The sequence below is a fragment of the Myxocyprinus asiaticus genome, chromosome 26 (assembly GCF_019703515.2).
Source record: "Myxocyprinus asiaticus isolate MX2 ecotype Aquarium Trade chromosome 26, UBuf_Myxa_2, whole genome shotgun sequence".
Taxonomy (NCBI): Eukaryota; Metazoa; Chordata; class Actinopteri; order Cypriniformes; family Catostomidae; genus Myxocyprinus; species Myxocyprinus asiaticus.
This window is the reverse complement of record NC_059369.1, coordinates 22,197,739-22,216,752: the sequence shown is the minus strand read 5'-3', so window position 1 is coordinate 22,216,752 and position 19,014 is coordinate 22,197,739. Positions and strand designations below refer to the sequence as shown.

The window sequence follows — 19,014 nt, the reverse complement described above, 5'->3', positions numbered from 1 at the left end:
CTCCCCATTTGTTTGTTTGACATCCGCAAATGATGACTTACTGCGGTAACACGCTAATTGATGTTACGCTTTCTCCTATGGTAAAAGCGCGGAGGTTGTGATAACAGTATAAAAGATCTCTGGTTTAGACATGCTTTCCTGCCTCTCTATAATAAAGCAGGTCAGTGTTCATGTTCAAAATCATGACAGACAGATTTTGAGTGTAACCCAAAAGAATCTAAATCTATCTCTAGAGGTGCCTCTTGGTGTGATCGGTCAGGATTTTTCCTTTTGTGAACACTGAACACTTACCGTATGACTAGCTAAAAGTTTATTTAAAAGAACAGATCAGTTTGAGCCGAGGTAATAGTTCTGAAATTCCTTCTTTCTGATTTGGCGGTATCCTCTGATTGAAAGAGGCGGAACTAAAAGAAAGCAATATTGTTTCTACCCGGACACATTTAAAAAAACAAAACAGTACGCGTTTCCCCGTTGTCGTGGCTGCAGCGACTTCTGGAAGACCGTTCGGGTGATTTCTGATGGATGCTCGAGAGACAGGTAATCTCTTTATACATAATTATAAACTTTTGAACCGAAAATAATCAAGGGTATTTTTCAAACCATAAAACCGTCTTGTCATTTAAGATCACGCTCCAGTGGGCCGCCAAGCACCTGCTCGACCATCTAATTAATTGAAATCTGCCAGACCAGTTTGTCATCCGATGTGCTGTTGCGTGCGTTCGCTGGTTATTTAAGTGCAAGCCGTGGTTTCTGTAGCTCTGACATCTAAAAGTCAATTCTTTTATATTTGCTTTTTATGAAACCCACCAGAACTGCTGGGTGCCAGCGAGAACATAGTTGAGATGCAGAATTTGGAGGAGGAGGACTTTGCCGTTTCAAAGTGAGTGTACACTTTGTGTTTTTCGGGTTAACTTTTGTGTAACTTTATCAGTAATCCTTCTTTTCTCCATTCTATTTCGTCCCTTCAGGTCATCAGATGCTGATGCAAAATTTGACATGGTGATTGGGAACATTGAAGATATTATAATGGGTATTCGTCTATTTATTATTCTATGAACCCATCTAAATATTAATATTTTCTACTATTAATCTATGAAAAGTGACTTTCAACCAGTACTTCTATAATAATTCCATTCTCTGTCCTGTGTATATCTGGGTGAATCTCAAGAAACATGTCAAGAACATGATGCAGTCCATTTGTGGGGAAATGTGCTTGTCTTGAAAATAATAATATAATCAATATAATCATAATGCAAAAAAAAAAAAAATGTCCTAAAAAATAGGCTTAGGCTTTCTTGACTTGACTTGATTTTTTTTTTTTTTTTTTTGAGATTCACCCAACTACAATAATCGCTGTGGTCAAACTGATGCAATTTTCTTACCAGAGGATGAATTCCAACATCTTCAGCAGTCTTTCATGGAAAAATATTACCTCGAGTTTGATGAGTCAGAGGAGAACAAGCTCAGCTATACGCCTATTTTTAATGAATATGTACGTGGTACTTTGAGCTTTTTACCATACATTTATGATGTTGCTGAGATGAAAATGTGTAGCTGTGATTTATGAAATTTTGCTTACTCAGATTGAAATACTAGAGAAGCACCTGGAACAACAGTTGATAGAACGAATTCCTGGTTTCAACATGGATGCCTTCACCCATTCTCTTAAGTATGCTATATGATTTCATCTGCCTTACTAAACCATTCATAGTGTTCACTGATTGACACATACAGTATTTAAATATACTTTTCAATACTGAAAACACATAATGGTAGTACTTTATTGAAATGAATGATAGACAGGACCGTAACCACCATAGACTTGTGGTTGACCGGCCTGTTTTTCTCAATGGATAATTAGTAAATTATGTTTGCCCCTTATGTAATTGCATCCTTGATGATGGATAAACAAATTGTTTTAAGGATTCATAATGCTTAATGGCAGTCAAAACTGCTTTTCAATACCTTCCCAGTAATTGTAATTAATGTCTTCATAATGTAATACACATAATTTACCACAAGATGGAGGCATTTGACTAAATGAATACACCGTAATGGTGACAGAAATTGCTTTCTGCTCAACACTGTACTATGTAAATCTGCTTCTGTCTCACTTTTCTTCCCTTATCCCTATTGATGTGTCAAACTTAGGCAGCACAAAGATGAAGTCTCAGGTGACATACTTGACATGCTGCTAACCTTCACTGACTTTATGGCCTTTAAAGAAATGTTCACTGATTACAGAGCAGTAAGTAAAAATCTGTTCCATTTCTTTGTTGCTGTACAATACAGAATTCAAAATGTTAAAGTAATGTATATTCTGAATTATGATCACTTCTTCTACTATTTGGATAAAGCTGTTCTACCCAGTTCATATGTAATTCTTAGGCTACAAATTAAAACAACCTTCTACGAGACTACCATGAACAGAAGCTATAAACTTGCCAATAGTCTGTGACTTGAACTTATTTGCCCAATCTTCTGCTTATAGGAAAAGGAAGGTCGAGGATTGGACCTTAGTACCGGGCTGGTGGTGAAGTCTTTAAACTCTGCTTCCTCTTCACCTTTGCACTCCAGCATTGCCTCCCAATCTAGCTGAACCAATGAAAATGGATACCTTATGTAAATGAACAGTTAACATGGATGTTTTTACATGTTTAAAAAGACCCACCTTATATGTTGTAAATTCCTTTGACAAATCCCAGAGGAAAATGTTCACTGTTATACCAATTTGCCAGAAGGGAATCCAAGTTTAATTTAGGTTAATGTTTAAACTTAACACTCTGGTATGAGTCTTCTAAGAGTATTCATGTGCTCTGACAAGAAATCCAGACTTTCTTAGGTGTCAGTCCTTCATATCTTGTTGGCCTACTGTGCAGCAAAACATTATTGCTGTTGCTGGCCACATTGATGTAGAAAGCTGTAGTGAATAGAGAGCTCTGCCTAAAGTCTGCAAACCTTCCTCAGATAAGTGTGCTCAATGTGGCCAGTGTATATAATTTCATTGAAGAACCCCTTACTTTTCCCCACTCTATTTTATGCCTTTTAATATTACAAAAATAATTCCTTTCACTTGATTAATAAAAAGGGCTTTTGCAATTAAAATGTAAGCTCATTAAGTATTATACAATGTTCCTGGTATGATGACAATTTCTAAATTGTTTTAGAACCCTTCGATCATTGACAGGACTTGAGGATTCCCCCGGTGAAACATAGCATTCAAAAATATACAATTACTAGGCATTAGAAGCAGCATGGCACTGATGACAGATTTCCTACTGCTTTAAAAAAAAAAAAAAAAAAAAAAAAAAAGAAAATTGCAAATAATGTCATTTCATATCAAAGTTGATGTTTCTTTATGACAGTTACCCTGTTTTGGAAGCGTGGGAAGGAATGACTCAAACTCTATTTAAAATAATACTTAGTATTGTTGTTTCAGTACAAGTTTCAGCCTTTTTTTACTGTCCTATTTATTTAGAATGTGTCGTTCTTGCAAGATGAATGTTGAGTAATTATGTATATTTGTTTATGATGTTTGTATATATAGAAATTTTGAGTGTATGGAAGAAATAAATACAGTGGTTCTTTAATTATATTATCAAAAATTGTCATAATTGCTTAAAACAAATAATCAAGTTATGCACACTGAAGTATAACGTTACAGTAATGTAGAAACCTCAACACTTCAATACATATTTGCTCAAGTCATTAAGTATATCTTACAAAAATAGTATATGCTGTGTTAGTGGGGTGGTGACAGTCTCGGTACACACAATCTCCTTGTTATAAACCATCTAGCAGTAATGCTGGACATAGTAAACACCAGTTATGTCACATTTGCCAATATAGCTGGGTTTCTTCAATCTGCCGTTCCTGAAGAGGACTTTAGTGATCTCAAATAATCGGAGTAATATCCTCATCGAAGTGTCTTTTCACAGGGGTTGTGTTCATCCACAATGAGAGTATGTGGATCAGAGGAACATCTACACAGGCACTGTGGTTGCAGCTGCATTTTGGCCATTACTCCTCCAACCCAAGTAGGCAAAGTAGCTGCTAGCTGTATATAATAGTGTCACCACTATGGCAAAAAACTGCAAGAAGAAATACAGTATATGAGAAAAGTATCCGAATTACATTTTAGTGTAATAAGTATGCAGTTCACAAAAAATAAAATTAAACAAATTGGCTTGTTTTACACATTTATTTCACTCAGTTTTACAATTATTTTTATGATTAAGAATGTATTCATAAGATCCTTAACATAAGCTAAACCCCAGCTATTTGTTTTCAGGGTATATCATTTTTTAGATTTGTATGTAACTGAGTTGTCATCTAGCAGATGCATAGTTGACATGTCCTGTGGTGACATGCTATACTCCATCTAAAACCATTTTAATTTTGCTCATTATCATTTTTATACATGAGTGCATATTATTATAAAATGGTGAAAAACATGGTGATAAGTCACACAGCGGCTATTTTTACTAAATGCAAAAAGCAATAGATGCTTTTTACACTAAGTGTAAATAGCAACAAAAAGCATCTTCTTTGCACCAAGTGCAAATAGTGTTAGATGCCGTTTCCATCTAAATAGTGGCAGATACTATTTGCACTACTGATTAAATACTAACATACAGTATAAGGGCATCACTGCAGTGTTGTTATTGTGTTTACTTAAGAGTCCCACACAGGGCTTGTAGCGTGAAAGGTGGTAATGATTCTAGGGGCCCGCAGATCCAGGGGGGCCCCACAACAAATTCTAAACTGTAACTTTTAATAAGAAAGGGGCCCAGAGCAATATACAGTCAGGGGACCCAGAATACCTTGCTACAGCCCTGGTCCCACAGACACCCTACCCCTAACCCTGCCTTAACTTACAAAAATTAACCATGGTTTTATTGCAGTAACCATATTATCACCATTATATGTTGTAGTAAAATTATAGTAACCACAAAATTAAGCATGGTTACTATAGTAACACAATAAGTCCTCGTGGTCGCGTAGTGATTTGCCTCAGTTCGGGTGGCAGAGGATGAATCTCAGTTGCCTCCATGTCTGAGACCATCAACCCACGCATCTTATCATGTGGCTTGTTGAGTGCGCGTGTTGACCCTCCCTAGCAACCGGGCCACTTTGGTTGCTTAGGAGACTTGGCTGGAGTCACTCAGCACGCCCTGGGATTCAAACTAGCGAGCTAGCGAACTCCAGGGGTGGTAGCCAATATTTTACCACTGAGCTACCCAGGCCCCTATCATGTGGTTCTTAGGCATAATGTACCCCTGAACTCTGACCAGTGTGGCTTTAAAGCCCTATCCACACAATTTACTGTTAAACCCTTTTCCTTTTTTCTTTGTGCTCATCAGTTCTCTCTGAAAGTGTCATATTTTTGCCATCATCTAAAATACTTCTTATTGGACCTTTTATACTGTACCAGTGAGTGATGAAACATGCTTTGTACAATTAACATGCTTTAAAGTTATACTGTTAAAGGGGTAGATCTGTGGCAGCCTCTGTCTCCATTTACTTTCATTGTATGGAAAAAAGATGCAATTAAAGTGCTGCTTAACATTTGCTTGTGTGTTCTGCAGAAGAAAGTCATACAGGTTTTGAACATTTTCATTTTTGGGTGGACTATCACTTTAATCAGCATTTCTTAGGAAGTCAATGTCTGTTCGTTTGTTGATCTAATTTAGGTCATGGAGATGCAGGGTGTTGTAAACGCCTAAATCACCTGACCTGGGTTAGCAATGTGACGCCATGCTGTTATCAGTGGGTGTTTCATAGATAAGACTTTCATTGCTTTAGGAATGATGTAGGAAGTGTACCGTTTGACACAGCTCAGAGCTACTCAGTCAACTCGTGGTTTTTGTGTATGTGTGTGTAGTGTGTGATCAAGAGATGATTTTACTCACTGCAGAAGTTCCCAGATAACTATTGTTGAGCGGGACAGATGCTGCATCAGTCAAAAAGGCAGTTAAGTACAGAACAGTTGCGACTGCATAGAACACAAAGAGCTGCAAGGAGGCAAGGAAAAGAGGTCAATGGATCTTAGTTTTCCACAAAAAAAAAAAAAAAAAAAAACTGAAACAAATTATTTTGAGTGAGATAGTTCATACAAAATAATCATCATTAATCACCCTCATGTTGTTCCAAACCTGTATGACTTTCTTCTGTGGAACACAAAATGAGATGTTATGCAGAATGACCATTCAGTCACCATTCACTTTTATTATATGGAAGGAAAAATCTGAATCCAACATTCTGCCAAACATCTCCTTTTGTGTTTAATGGAAAAAATAAAGTCATACAGGTTTGGAACAACATTTGGGTAAACCAATGATGAAAGAATTTTCATTTTTACATGAACTATGCCTTTAAGGAAACTGTCTTCTCTATGACAGTGTGTCTCACCACTAAAGGCCAGGGCACTGATGAAAGCCTCTCGTGCAAACTCAGCAATAGCATGATGAACAGGGCGATGCTTAGAAGCCACAGTGTCACGCTGACAAACATCACCCAGCCATAGGCAGGAATTGTGGTATAGTTAGTACTGGCAATCAGTGCCCACACCAGTAACCCAACAACCTGAACAGACGAAGGAGATGACTGTATGTTAAAGATCATTGAAAAATATAGTCTGTGACCATGATCACACAAGAAATTGTCATGCTGCTTCCAAATGTTGATGTACCCTGAAATCAACCCCATTCTGACAAATTACTATCAAGAAGTAATATAATAATGTAATAATGATAAATAATGAAACCAGGAATAATCACATTCACTCCATGAAGCAAGTTCGAGTCTGGTGGAAACCAGAAGTATTCGTTTTCACATAAAAAATGGTGAGCGCGATTCAGGATGCCTTTTCCCCTACAGTGGCCGTGAAGTGCAAAACAAAACAACAAATCTAAAAACACAACAGCAAATCCAATGACAAAATAACAATTCAGAAACACAACAAATAATAAAACACAACAGCAAATCTGAAAACAAAAGAATAAATCAGAAAACACAACAGCAATTCAGAAAACACAATTTGCAAGACAGAAAACACAATGGCAATTCAGTTGAAATGGAAAGGCTAGGTACCATAGCTTCTCACCTTATTGGCTGTGTGAATGAGACCTAGTCCTTTCCTCTCAGGAAAACAGTAACAGAAAACTTTATAACACAAAGATTAAAAACAGCGAGCAGAAACAGTTAGTTTTAGGTACAATGTTCATCTATGGTCTCATGGTTCATCTAGTGACCAGGGACCATCATAAAGTCCACAAACTGCGCTAAAACTTTGGTGGCATCCAATTTGCATGTTCTGACTTAAAAAAAACTGTTGTTTTTAAAACAAAATTATAAAGTTTCCAGTTGCTGCCAATGGATAGATTTTCCAAGTATACCTAATTATATGGATACAGTGTTCAATTACTTTAGGAAAAACTCCACTAAAATTCATCAAGATTTTTACATTACAAAGGTTGTAGCAGGCTGCTAGTGGTGTGAATAACTTACATGTTATTTTTTTAATTATTATTATTTAAAAAAATTATAATAATTGAATACTGTATATGTATAATTCCACATACTGGGAAAATCTCACCTATTAAGTCAGAATATCTAAAAGCAGCCTTCTACAACCTTTACTATATGAAAATAATATCTTGGTAAAATTTCAGCTATTTTTTTCTAAAATAATTGAACACTGTACTCATAATTGGACATGCTATCTTCAAATGTAGAAAGTGCAGTCCACTGCAACCTTTAGAATGTGAAAATGCTTTTTAATAACGGTGTTTGTTGCATTTGAATATGCAAGTCAATTGAACGAACGCTTGGACACAGGCATTTTAGCGCAGTTTGTAGAATTTTAAGATGGTTCCTTATACACCGTAGGTAACCATCGTACCTAAAATGATCTTTTCCCGCTCACTGTTTTTGCTCTGTGTTATAAAGTGTCCCATTACTGTTTTACTGAGTGACAAACCATTCACAATTTTCAGTAATTGAGCATTTGGAATGAATTTTGAAATAATTGCGCAAGTGGGCAGAGAACCAATCCTGAGGAAAGGACTAAGTATTCTCCACACAGCCAATCAGATGAGAAGCTATGGTACCTACCCTTTCCGTTTCAACTAAATTGCTGTTGTGTTTTCTGATTTGCAGTTGTGTTTCTGGATTTGCTCTTTTGTTTTCGGATTTGCCATTGTGTTTATTTGTTCATGTGTTTCAGAATTGTTATTTTGTCTTTGGATTTTCTATTGTGTTTTTAGATTTGTTGTTTTGTTTTGCACTTCACGGCCACCGTATTTTTCGCTCTAAAATTTAGGTTTGGGGTTTGGGTTGATAAATATGCATACCTGTTGACTGTATTACATCATTTACACCTACAACTCATTTTTAGCACCAGCCTGTGGACAGATTTTAAGTCTGAACCCGATCCAAAACATACCATCAGATTTTAAGCCCGAACTTGACCTGAAACTGAAATCGCTCACTCTCTTAATAAATTTCTTCTCCAATTAAGTACATTTGTTGCAATAGGCTATATTTTATGCAAGCATCGAGGGCAACATTCATAAAAGTAAACATACAAGGTTTTAACAAGGCACGGCGACCCCTCAGCACACCAGAGCAGAAAGGAAAAAAAAAACATTGGTTAATGTTTTTATCAAGCGCTGAAACTTTGCTTTGTGCAAAACAATCTGGAAACGTGTTTCAGTCACATTAAGTCTTCTTTGCAACCTAAACTTTTTCAAAACGTCAAATCTTAGTGATAAAAACAAGCTAGACATAGCGCAATAAATGAAACAGAAAGCAGGTGTCTTGAGATGCATTTTAAAACATTTAAGTTCTCATTAACTTGACAGGGTGTGTAAAAAAGTCCAGGGTCCTGCACAAGATGCTGAAGAAACAGAACGACGACATGCAATGATCAAAGATGTCTGTCCAACCCAGAGCAAAAACATGTTTGGTGATGTGAACAGACCCTAACTCGTCTGTTTGCGTGTCTGTGAGTGAGGCCCATTTATTTTTTCATTAATTATAAACCTGAACCCGACCTGAAGTCATACTTTAAAAACTGACCCCAACCCAGACCAAAACACGAAGGTTTGTGTGGGTTTCGTCAGGCTTGTAGAACTCAAGCACAGACCGATTTCAGCAGCGGAATTTGACCTCCTGTCACCAAATTCAGTGTTATTCTGAGTGTGAACCATCCTGATTATACCCAGAGACCTAACCCATCTATAAATATCTATTGTGTATTATAAGCCAACAATTACTGCTATTTTTTAGAGCCAAATTTACAGTTAGAACTGTACCAATAGCATAGTCATAAATAAGAACATACTGTATAAGAGATAAGTTAACAAATCAGATATATTTTTATGAGTAGGCCATTTGTACAACGAATATCAAAAGTTTCATTATCAATTATTCATCTGATAACACATGATACCTGGCTAACAACAGACTTGCTCCTAAAAAAGCTATTACAGTACAATGTCACAAAACAGAAACATCTCAAAGATTCACTAGACAAACTTTTATATTTATATTTATGGTTTTAATAATAGTTTCATGATTTTTTGTTTGTATTAAGGGGAGAGTTATATTAAAGCAATAGTTCACCCAAAAAGAAAAAAAAAAAAATCTCATTATTTACTCTCTTTCTTCTGCAGAAAACAAATGAAGATTTTTAGAAGAATTTCTAAAAAAGTTAATGGTGACCAGAATTCAGAAGGTCCAAACAAAACATAAAGGCAGCATAAAAGTAATCCATAAGACTCCAGTGGTTAAATCCATGTCTTCAGAAGCGATGTGATAGTGTGGGTGAGAAACAGATAAATATTTAAGTCCTTTTTTACTGCCAATCTTCACCTTTGACCAGCCCCGACCAGTAGGTGGCTAAATGTGAAAGTCACTTCCATACCAGAATGTGGACGTGAAAGTGTAGATTGTCTGTAAAAAAGGACTTAAATATTGATCTGTTTCTCACCCACAACTATCACATCACTTCTGAAGATATGGATTTAACCACTGGAGTCATATGGATTACTTTTATACTGACTTTATGTGCTTTTTGGACCTTCAAAGTTATGGTCACCATTCACTTGCATTGTGAGGACCAACAGAGCTGAAATATTCTTCTAAAAATCTTTGTTTGTGTTCAGCAGAAGAAAGTCATACACATCTGGGATGGCATGAGGGTGAGTAAATGATGAGAGAATTTTCATTTTTGGTTGAACTATCCCTTTAAGTGTATTAACCCAGTGACCAATGAGAAGACAGATAAGGTGATCACCTTCATAAATACTGATATACAGAATTTTTTTATGAACAATTTAAATCTAAATATTTGCTCATAGTCATATAATTATTGCTGATTGGTTTATTGCATATGTTTATTGATGTTTTATGAAAATATGTTTGTTATATGAAAATATGTTAATAAGTCCAGCTGAACTTAGTTTTAATCTTCACAGTGCCTTACATTTGTGCTTTATCAATATACTTATCTTGGCTCAGTGTAGAAACACACCCTATGTAAAGTAGCACAAAACACTCAATCCACCCTTAAGCAAACCCTATGTAAATTTGCATTGCTGTCTTTCATTATAAATCTAACACTGGCATAATATCCTAGTTGGATGAAACATTATGGCTGTAATCCATAGTACACAAGCCTGGCTTGTTTTATCAACCAACGCCTACACAGTCTTGTATGGGTCATGATCCAACGGCAAACTAAGTTTATCATTAATATTGGCATTCTACCAGTCACACATAGGCTTCAGTTCCACGGTCATAATGGGTTTTTGAATACACAAAGAAACAACAAAGAAAAATGGATGTGAGTGTTTGACAAAGGGAGAAAGAATAGTTTTCAAGAGACTCAACGAAGTATAAAAGACTCAAATGTACACTGCCTGGCCAAATAAAAAATTATAATAATAAAAAAATAATAATAGCAATTTGGATTTAAATTAGCAGATACTAAATTTCACAGACCACATCTCAAAGACCGCAAAATCATGTAGATTTACACTCTACAATATCAGGAAGATAAGATCCTTCCTCTCTGAACATGCCACACAACTTCTTGTTCAGTCACTTGTCATAACTAGACTGGACTACTGTAACGCTCTCATTGCAGGCCTGCCTGCATGTGCAATTAGACCCCTGCAAATGATCCAGAATGAAGCAGCATGTCTGGTCTTTAATCAGCCAAAGTGAGAGCATGTTACACCACTCCTTGTCTCTCTTCACTGGCTGCCGGTTGATGTACGTATCAAGTTCAAGGCTCTGATGCTGGCATACAGAACAGTTACTGGGTCTGCACCAGCATACCTAAAATAATTTCTGCAGAGCTACGCGCCCACTAGAAGTCTGCGGTCGGCTAAGGAACGTCGCCTTGTTGTACCAACACAAAGAGGCACCAAAACACTTTCCCGGACTTTCAGCTTCATCATACCATGTTGGTGGAACGACCTTCCCAACTCCATCCATGAAGCAGACTCACTCTCTGTCTTCAAAAAACGACTAAAAACACATCTTTTCCATGAGCACTTAACCAGTCATTAAAAAAAAAATTTAAAAAAAAAATAAAAAAATTTGTTGCACTTTATTCATTTGGAATGGTAATCTGGGACGTTTACCATTCCAAATGAAAGACTTCGCTATGCTTTCAATTTGCTTGAAATAAGACAGGGGGACATCTACAGGGAGAGATTGTAGCAGGTGGTTAAATTTTGGAATACAGTTCATTTTAATAACATTAACTTTCCCAATCATCGATAAATGTAATGAAGCCCACCTACCCACATCGCTCGAAAAACGTTTTATTAAGGGGTCAAAATTAACTCTAACTAAATCAGACAAATTTGTGGGGAATAAAATATCCAAATACTTAATGCCCTGTTTGGGCCACTGGAAGGCGCCTGGCTGGAAGGCCGTTAATGGACAGTACGCTGTCAGAGCCAATGCTTCGGATTTAGACCAGTTGACTTTGTATCCTGAGAATTTGGAAAAGGAATTAATAATTCTGTGGAGGCAAGGCATAGATTTATTAGGGTCAGAGACAAATAATAAAATATCATCTGCGTAAAGCAGAAGCTTATGCGCCACGCCTCCTGCCACCACCCCTGGAAAATCATCCTCCTTTCTTATCGCGGCTGCTAATGGTTCAAGACAGAACAATAATGGGGAAAGAGGGCAACCCTGCCGAATGCCCCTATCCAGAGTAAAATAATCTGAAATTAATCCATTTGTTTGTACCGCTGCTACAGGGTGTCTATAAAGTAACTTGATCGAACCAATAAATGTACTCCCGAACCCATACATTTCCAAAATCTTAAAAAGATAATCCCATTCTACCATATCAAACGCCTTTTCGGCGTCAAGTGAGATGGCAGTGACCGGAGTGTGATCATTTGCTACTGACCACATGATATTGATGAAACGCCTAATGTTATCAGAAGAGCTATGACCCGAATAAACCCCACCTGATCTATATGTATAAGAGATGTCATAACCTTACTTAATCGGTTAGCCAAAATTTTTACATCTAGCTGGATCAGGGAAATTGGATGGTAACTTTTACACTCGCTTGGATCTTTGTCCTTTTTAAGAATCAGACTGATCCGGGCCTGTGTCATGGTTGGAGGAAGCTTTCCATTCTTTAATGATTCAGTATAAACTTCTAACAAAAGTGGAGCCAGTTCTGTAGCATAGGATCTAAAACATTCTGCGGCAAAACCATCTGTCCCCGGAGCCTTGCTAGTAGGTAGGGACTTAATTACCTCGTCAAGTTCCTCCAAGGTTATTTCAGAATCAAGAGTTTTTTTTGCTCAGTTGTCAGTTTAGGAAGATCTAATGGTTCCACAAAGTTTATAATATCTTCATCAGTAGATGAAGACGTGAAACTATAAAGATAAAGATAGAATTCTTTAAAGGCATTATTAATATCAATGGCTGAGGTAAAAATTTCACCACCAGCAGATTTCACTGAGGGAATGGTAGAAAAAGACTCTCTCTGCTTTATATATCTAGCCAAAAGCTTCCCTGCTTTGTCACCCGATTCAAAGTATGACTGTCTTGCCCTGAATAACCAAAACTCCACTTTCTGTGACAAAATAGTATTATATCTGTATTTCAATCGGGTCAATTTTCTGAGACCATCAGACAACATTCGGCACTTCAGCTCTGCCTCGGCACTTTTAATATTCTCTTCCAACTCCACAAGTTCTCGTGCTTTGGATTTTTTGATGAATGAGGCATACTGTATGATCCGACCCCTAAGAACCACCTTAAGTGCCTCCCAAGCCACGCCCACAGAGGATACCAAGGACCAGTTGGTCTCCGTATAAACATTGATTTCAGTCTTTAACATTTGTTGGAAATCAGGATTTTGCAAAAGGGACACATAAAGGCGCCAACTATATGATTTATTTTTCTCTATATGTGGCATCACCTCTAAACTCACCAGGGCATGATCTAGCCTAAAATGTTTCCAATTGAGCAATCAACAACAGATGAAATGAGGGATTTGGATATTAAAAAAAAATCTATTCTAGAATAAATCTTATGGACTGATGAAAAAAATTTATAGTCCCTACCAGATAGGTTCAAAAGTCTCCAAATATCCGTAAGACCAAGATTTTTACACATCCTGTGAAGCATCGGTGTTGCTCTAGGGGGCTTACACACTTTTGCTTCACTATGATCAAGGACTGAGTCCATCAAAAGATTAAAGACTCCTCCCAATATTATATCATGAGGGGTGCCAGCGGCTTGCAGCATCCCTTCAAGATCTATAAATAAGCCCTGATCATCAGCGTTAGGTGCGTAAATATTAGCCAAAATCAACCTTTGCCCCTGAATTTCAGCTAAAACAATAATGACTCTCCCTAATTTATCTTTAGTCTGTTTGAGACATTTGAATTGCAGATGTTTATTAATCAATATAATGACTCCCTTGCTCATACTTGAGCCAGCACTAAAAAAAAAACATGTCCACCCCATATCTTCCCAAAATTTTCAGCTTCCTGCGGGAAGAGAAGTGTTTCTTGAAGAAACACTATATAATATTTCTCACGTTTAAGAAAAGTAATAACCTTCCTTCTTTTTATGGGGTGCCCCAACCCATTTACATTTCATGTGGAGAGAGATAATACACTCATATTAATATTTGACATTTTGATATAATAGAAAAAATAAATTGTGTGTGAAAAACAAAATTATACAGACCACATTCCCCATTAGTGAAACAATCAACCCCCGAACTTCCCCCCGAACAAAACAAACAGAAAAATAAAAACCGTGCGCATTAACCCCACGCACGACAGCGACAATCCCTCTAAACTCAAAAGGTCCATGAACGCCCACGAGCCCCCACGACAACTTTGCCATCGGATTGCTCAATTTTGCCTCACAAATTTGTGAGGCAAAATTACATAACAGAAAATAATTTGTAAAATAAACCCAGCAAATAGGAAGAATGAACACAAAGAATGTGTAGATTCATTTACAGAACTGTCTCAAAGGTGTGATCTTCCACAAAACAAATTTCAGCTGATATAAAACCATTCAGATTCCTCGGACAGACAAATGAATGTTCAGTGAGCCGGCTGTTATGACTTCAGCGGATGACATAATCATTCCAATGTCCCGTGAAAAAAAACTTAACAAAAAAACTACAGCCAGCAGGAGGAATAAGCATGAAGAACGAACAGATTAATCCACAGCTGTTTCAAAGGAGTGTTATTCAATAGAACAAGCTCCAGCCGCTAGGCGGAACCAATACAGAATGAAACAAAACCAGCATCCTGGTTCCCCGGATGGTCGAGTCAGTTCACTCGGAGGCCACATAAAAGTATATACCATGAATTACACAATCCGTCAGTTTTATAAAAGACATCCTTTGTGTGAGCATGTAGATATTTTGCGGTCATCCGTAGTGTCCACTCTCAAACTGTCTGGGAACTTCAATGCAAACGTAATCTTTCATCAATGCAAAAGTTTCTTTAAGGAAAAGTGTTATTCACAAAACAAGCTCCAGCCGCTAGGCGGAGCCAACGCAAAAAACCTAAAATTTCGCCCAGCTTCCTCAAGAGTAAGTACAGCGAGTCAGGCCCACTCACATGAGAAACATCCAATGGTTTACTCAGACATTGATTCTATAAAAGACATTGCCAGATTTGGACATGTAAATACTTTGTGACCGACCTTCGTTTCTATTCTCAGTTTGGCCGGAAACATCAGAGCAAACGAGATCTTTTTCTGATGTAAGAGTTTCTTACATTCCTTGAACCAATCGCGTTTCTCTCTTGTCGAACTCGCAAAGTCCGGGAACAAGAAAATGTTATGGTTCTTCCAAGAAAGCTTCCTTTTGCTCCTCGCCTGGCGCAACACAAGATCTTTAACGGATGATCTCAGAAATCTGGCCAGAATCGATCGGGGCCTGTCTCCCTCAGCAAGTCTGTGAGCTTGCTCAATTTCCAGCTTGTGGCCTGTTATGTCGAGCAGCCTCGGGAAAAACTCGTCTAGGAATTTCACCATATCTCTGCCCTCCTCATGCTCAGGAATTCCAACAATTCGAATGTTATTCCTGCGGCTTCTATTCTCAAGATCTTCAAGCTTTTCAAGGAGATGTTCCAAATCAACTTTGGTCACGGGTGGATTAGCGGTTAATTCCCTCTCCAAAGATTCCAGAAAATCGATTCGTTTTTCAACATCAGTCACTCTTGTACCTAACTCAAGATAATTTTATTTCCATCGCCATAATCGATCAACGTATTACAGTGAGATCCTCCAAGTCAGCAAGAATCTTTGTCAACATCACCGACATGTTGGACAACTGACGCTGGATCTCCTCTCCCGCCGCACCATCCAAATCGAGTCCCCGGTCTGTAGGCCTGTCGGGGCTTTCATCCTGAACACGCAAGTGTCTTTTAATGTCTCCAGAGCCCGCGGATTTTGACTTCTTTGCCATGTTTTGCAACAAAGGACAAATGTGTAACTGGGCGTTTCAAATTTCACCAGATTATAACATGAGAATAATCGAAAATTCAGCAAAGTTCGCAGAGCTCATCGGTCACACGTCTGCTCCTTGCATGGCGTCACGTGACCCCCAGCTATGTTTAACTGTGAAAGTAAGAGCATTTCCACATGCACAATGTGACAAGAACTTACAGGATTTGGACTAAACAGCTGTGTGGCCACAAGAAAGCCACTTGTTAGTGAGGCTAATCAGAAAAAACTACTTCAGTTTGCTAGGGAGCATAAAGATTGGACTGTGGAGCAATGGAAAATGGTCATGTGGTCTGATAAGTCCAGATTTACCCTATTCCAAAGCAATGGGCGCGTCAGGCTTAAAAAGGGAAGCGCATGAAGCAATGCACCCATCATGCATAGTGCCCACTGTACAAGCCTCTGGAGACAGCGTTATGATCTGGGGTTGCTTCAGTTGGTCAGGTCTAGGCTCAGCAACGTTAAAAATGAAGTCAGCTGACTACCTGAATATACTGAATGACCAGATTATCCCATCAATGGATTTTTTTCTTCCCTGATGGCATGGACATATTCCAGGATGACAATGCCAAGATTCATCGGGCTCAAATTATAAAAGAGTGGTTCAGAGAGCATGAATTTTCACACATGAATTAGCCACCACAGAGTCCTGACTTTAACCCCATTGAAAGTCTTTTGGATGTGCTGGAGAAGACTACTCTCCCGTCGTAAATACAAGATCTCTGCCAAAAATTCATTCAACTCTGGATGGAAATAAATGTTGTGACATTGCATTTGGTTGTAGAAACAATGCTACGACGAATGTGCGCTGTAAGCTAAGACGGTCCAATGAAATATTAGATGCAAACATGTATTTTGGGGGGGGGGGGGGGCAGGCAGTGTATAATAAAGCAGCGATTAAGCATGGAAACAACACTATACAGAGAAAACAAAATATTTTATCCAACTTACAATCTCAGCCAGAAGTAGGATACCAGGAATGGTCTTGATGAAGTTCACATCAACGATTGATGGGATTCCGAAGCGTCTTTGAGGTTCATTTGAGCTTGTCTGAGTGTTAACCATCCCAGGAAAATCTGCCATATCTTCTCAGTATGAAAGAAAATGTAGCAATGAAAAAGGTAGAGCAGAGAGGAGCACATACACCTCGGAGGAAACAAACTGAACCATGGTAATACAGGTGTTGTCACAACCCATGCAACTCAGCCTACACAGATACACTCTCTCTACACCTATGTGTGCTTGCAATATTTACAGTGTGTTCATATAGGTCAGGCCCATACCTCTGTGTATCTTGTGTAATAAATAACTTTATAAGTAACCTCTTCTCTTATAAAGAAGTAGCATGATCACTCACTAGTCCTAGGGTTAAAACGAGATTAATTAAGAGGAAAACTATGTTTTCTAGCCTAATGTACTAACCTTGTCTTTTTGCATAACAAAAAATTACATAAACAACAAAATTCTGAATCATTGACAAAAGACAACAATTTTACATGCATGCAGCAATACATGTAAAACTTGTTATTAATAGCACACATACTTTAAATCTCTTATTTACTTTGTGCACAAGTCGAGAATTTAAGTAATAGCTACTCTTAACATCTTGTTTAGGTCACACCATTGACTTGGTATTATGGTATTGTTGTAACTATTTATTAATTAAAGAACACTCCTTTTGTTAAGTTAACATGCAGTCCTCATGGCAATTTTATTTGTTATTAATCTCGGAACATATGCCACTTATGTTATATGAAACAGTTAAAAGAGAATCACTCTTAAAAAACCTTCATCAACTCCTTCATCCTCCACTAACCCGCACTACAAACATTTTTCTACAGCACTCGGGTTGAGCTCATCTTTGGCCACTTGTAAAGATGTTAAATTAGTCGCGTTAATAAGATTGTGTCCGCCGAGAACTCTGTTCACATTTTCAAAGAAAGAAAAAAAAAGTTGTCAGAAATGGATTAATTTGATATTTTAGAGTTCATTTGTATATTTTATTTTTTGCAGCATATTACTGTTCTGTTGATTGTATATTTGTAAAATACAAATAACACATTTACAAGTGATTTCTTTGAATTAGTATTATAACATACAATATCAGTACACCATAATAACAACAACAAATAAAGTTCCTTTTGCATATTTTATTAACCATGGAACAGTAACATCAAGTTCATTTGTATATTATCCTTGGAACAGTGACAATAAATTAAGTTCATTTTAATATTTGTATTATTCTTAGAACAATAACAACAACAAATAATGTTAATATAGTATATTTTATTATACTTGGAACAGTATGCATTAAATAATTTCGATTACTTAAAATATATAAATAAAATTGCACACGTTACAAACATTGTCTGAGGCCGGACTCGAACCCACGTCTCTGTGTGTACCTGTAATAGGATACAATGTAATAAAAACGTATTATTTTAAGACTTGTAAATCCTTCAAAATGTATCACCACGCAAACGTCATATTTCGACACTTTTTCTCCTGATTTCTTTCTCCCCCCACCCCCAATCTTTGTTGTTAAGCTCCTTAGACCGCTCGGCAACCCTGACTCATAGAGATATATGTGCTTTTTTCGCCCTCTAGTGGTGTGAATGCACTGATATTCGAGATTAAGTTTATTTTCTTTCTTATTTATTTTTTAAATATGCAAGTCAAAAATTCACAACGACACATGGAATATTTGGAAATTAAAGGAAATTTTTGAAAATAATTAAATAGTCACAATTAAATTTGTAGTTGATGATGATATTATACAAGCAGCCTGCTAGCACACCACGACTCCAAGGCTTCCAGCCTCATTTCAGGGTGATTTGGGTTCCCTGTAACTTTGCAACAAGCCCCAAACTTACTGTAGTTAGGGCACTGAATGAATTTCTGGTTTAAAGCCAAGATTAAAAGCAATTACTAATTTGGGGTCGGTGAACATTTTGGCCTGACTGCCCCACTCATCTGCTGAGTGTCTCT

The 19,014-nt window shown here is 37.4% G+C and overlaps 2 protein-coding genes across 4 annotated transcripts; one reads left to right on the top strand and one right to left on the bottom strand.

Annotated features, from left to right (window-relative positions):
- Positions 1-438: 438 nt before the first annotated feature.
- LOC127417345 (ADP-ribosylation factor-like protein 2-binding protein) lies at positions 439-3,334 on the top strand. 3 transcript variants are annotated; one of them, XM_051657319.1, is made up of 7 exons: positions 439-537; positions 811-880; positions 969-1,030; positions 1,386-1,492; positions 1,584-1,669; positions 2,152-2,248; positions 2,492-3,334. In XM_051657319.1, the coding sequence occupies exons 1-7, from the start codon at positions 519-521 to the stop codon at positions 2,597-2,599; spliced, it is 549 nt and encodes a 182-aa protein (XP_051513279.1). In that variant the 5' UTR covers positions 439-518; the 3' UTR covers positions 2,600-3,334. The 3 variants fall into 3 exon arrangements, with proteins under 3 accessions (XP_051513279.1, XP_051513277.1, XP_051513278.1); XM_051657317.1 differs by having other exon boundaries at positions 1,332-1,492; XM_051657318.1 differs by having other exon boundaries at positions 451-537; positions 625-880; positions 1,332-1,492.
- A 397-nt stretch (positions 3,335-3,731) lies between these two features.
- LOC127417346 (plasmolipin-like) lies at positions 3,732-17,246 on the bottom strand. Its single transcript, XM_051657320.1, has 4 exons — positions 16,978-17,246; positions 6,412-6,585; positions 5,913-6,014; positions 3,732-4,091 (listed from the first exon to the last, which is right to left on the bottom strand). Exons 1-4 carry the CDS (start codon positions 17,107-17,109, stop codon positions 3,984-3,986), a joined length of 516 nt encoding a protein of 171 aa, XP_051513280.1. The 5' UTR covers positions 17,110-17,246; the 3' UTR covers positions 3,732-3,983.
- Positions 17,247-19,014: the final 1,768 nt, after the last annotated feature.

What these genes read in the sequence shown, in the direction of transcription:
- LOC127417345 (XM_051657317.1), top strand. An exon ending in GAGGACTTTGCCGTTTCAAA is followed by an intron (nt 881 to 968) that starts GTGAGTGTACAC and finishes TCGTCCCTTCAG; the next exon opens with GTCATCAGATGCTGATGCAA. An exon ending in CGCCTATTTTTAATGAATAT is followed by an intron (nt 1,493 to 1,583) that starts GTACGTGGTACT and finishes TTGCTTACTCAG; the next exon opens with ATTGAAATACTAGAGAAGCA.
- LOC127417346 (XM_051657320.1), bottom strand. Translation starts at nt 17,109, where the DNA reads ATGGCAGATTTTCCTGGGATGGTTAACACTCAGACAAGCTCAAATGAA. An exon ending in CAGTGCCCTGGCCTTTAGTG is followed by an intron (nt 6,015 to 6,411) that starts GTGAGACACACT and finishes GCCTCCTTGCAG; the next exon opens with CTCTTTGTGTTCTATGCAGT. An exon ending in GTTATCTGGGAACTTCTGCA is followed by an intron (nt 4,092 to 5,912) that starts GTGAGTAAAATC and finishes TTCTTCTTGCAG; the next exon opens with TTTTTTGCCATAGTGGTGAC.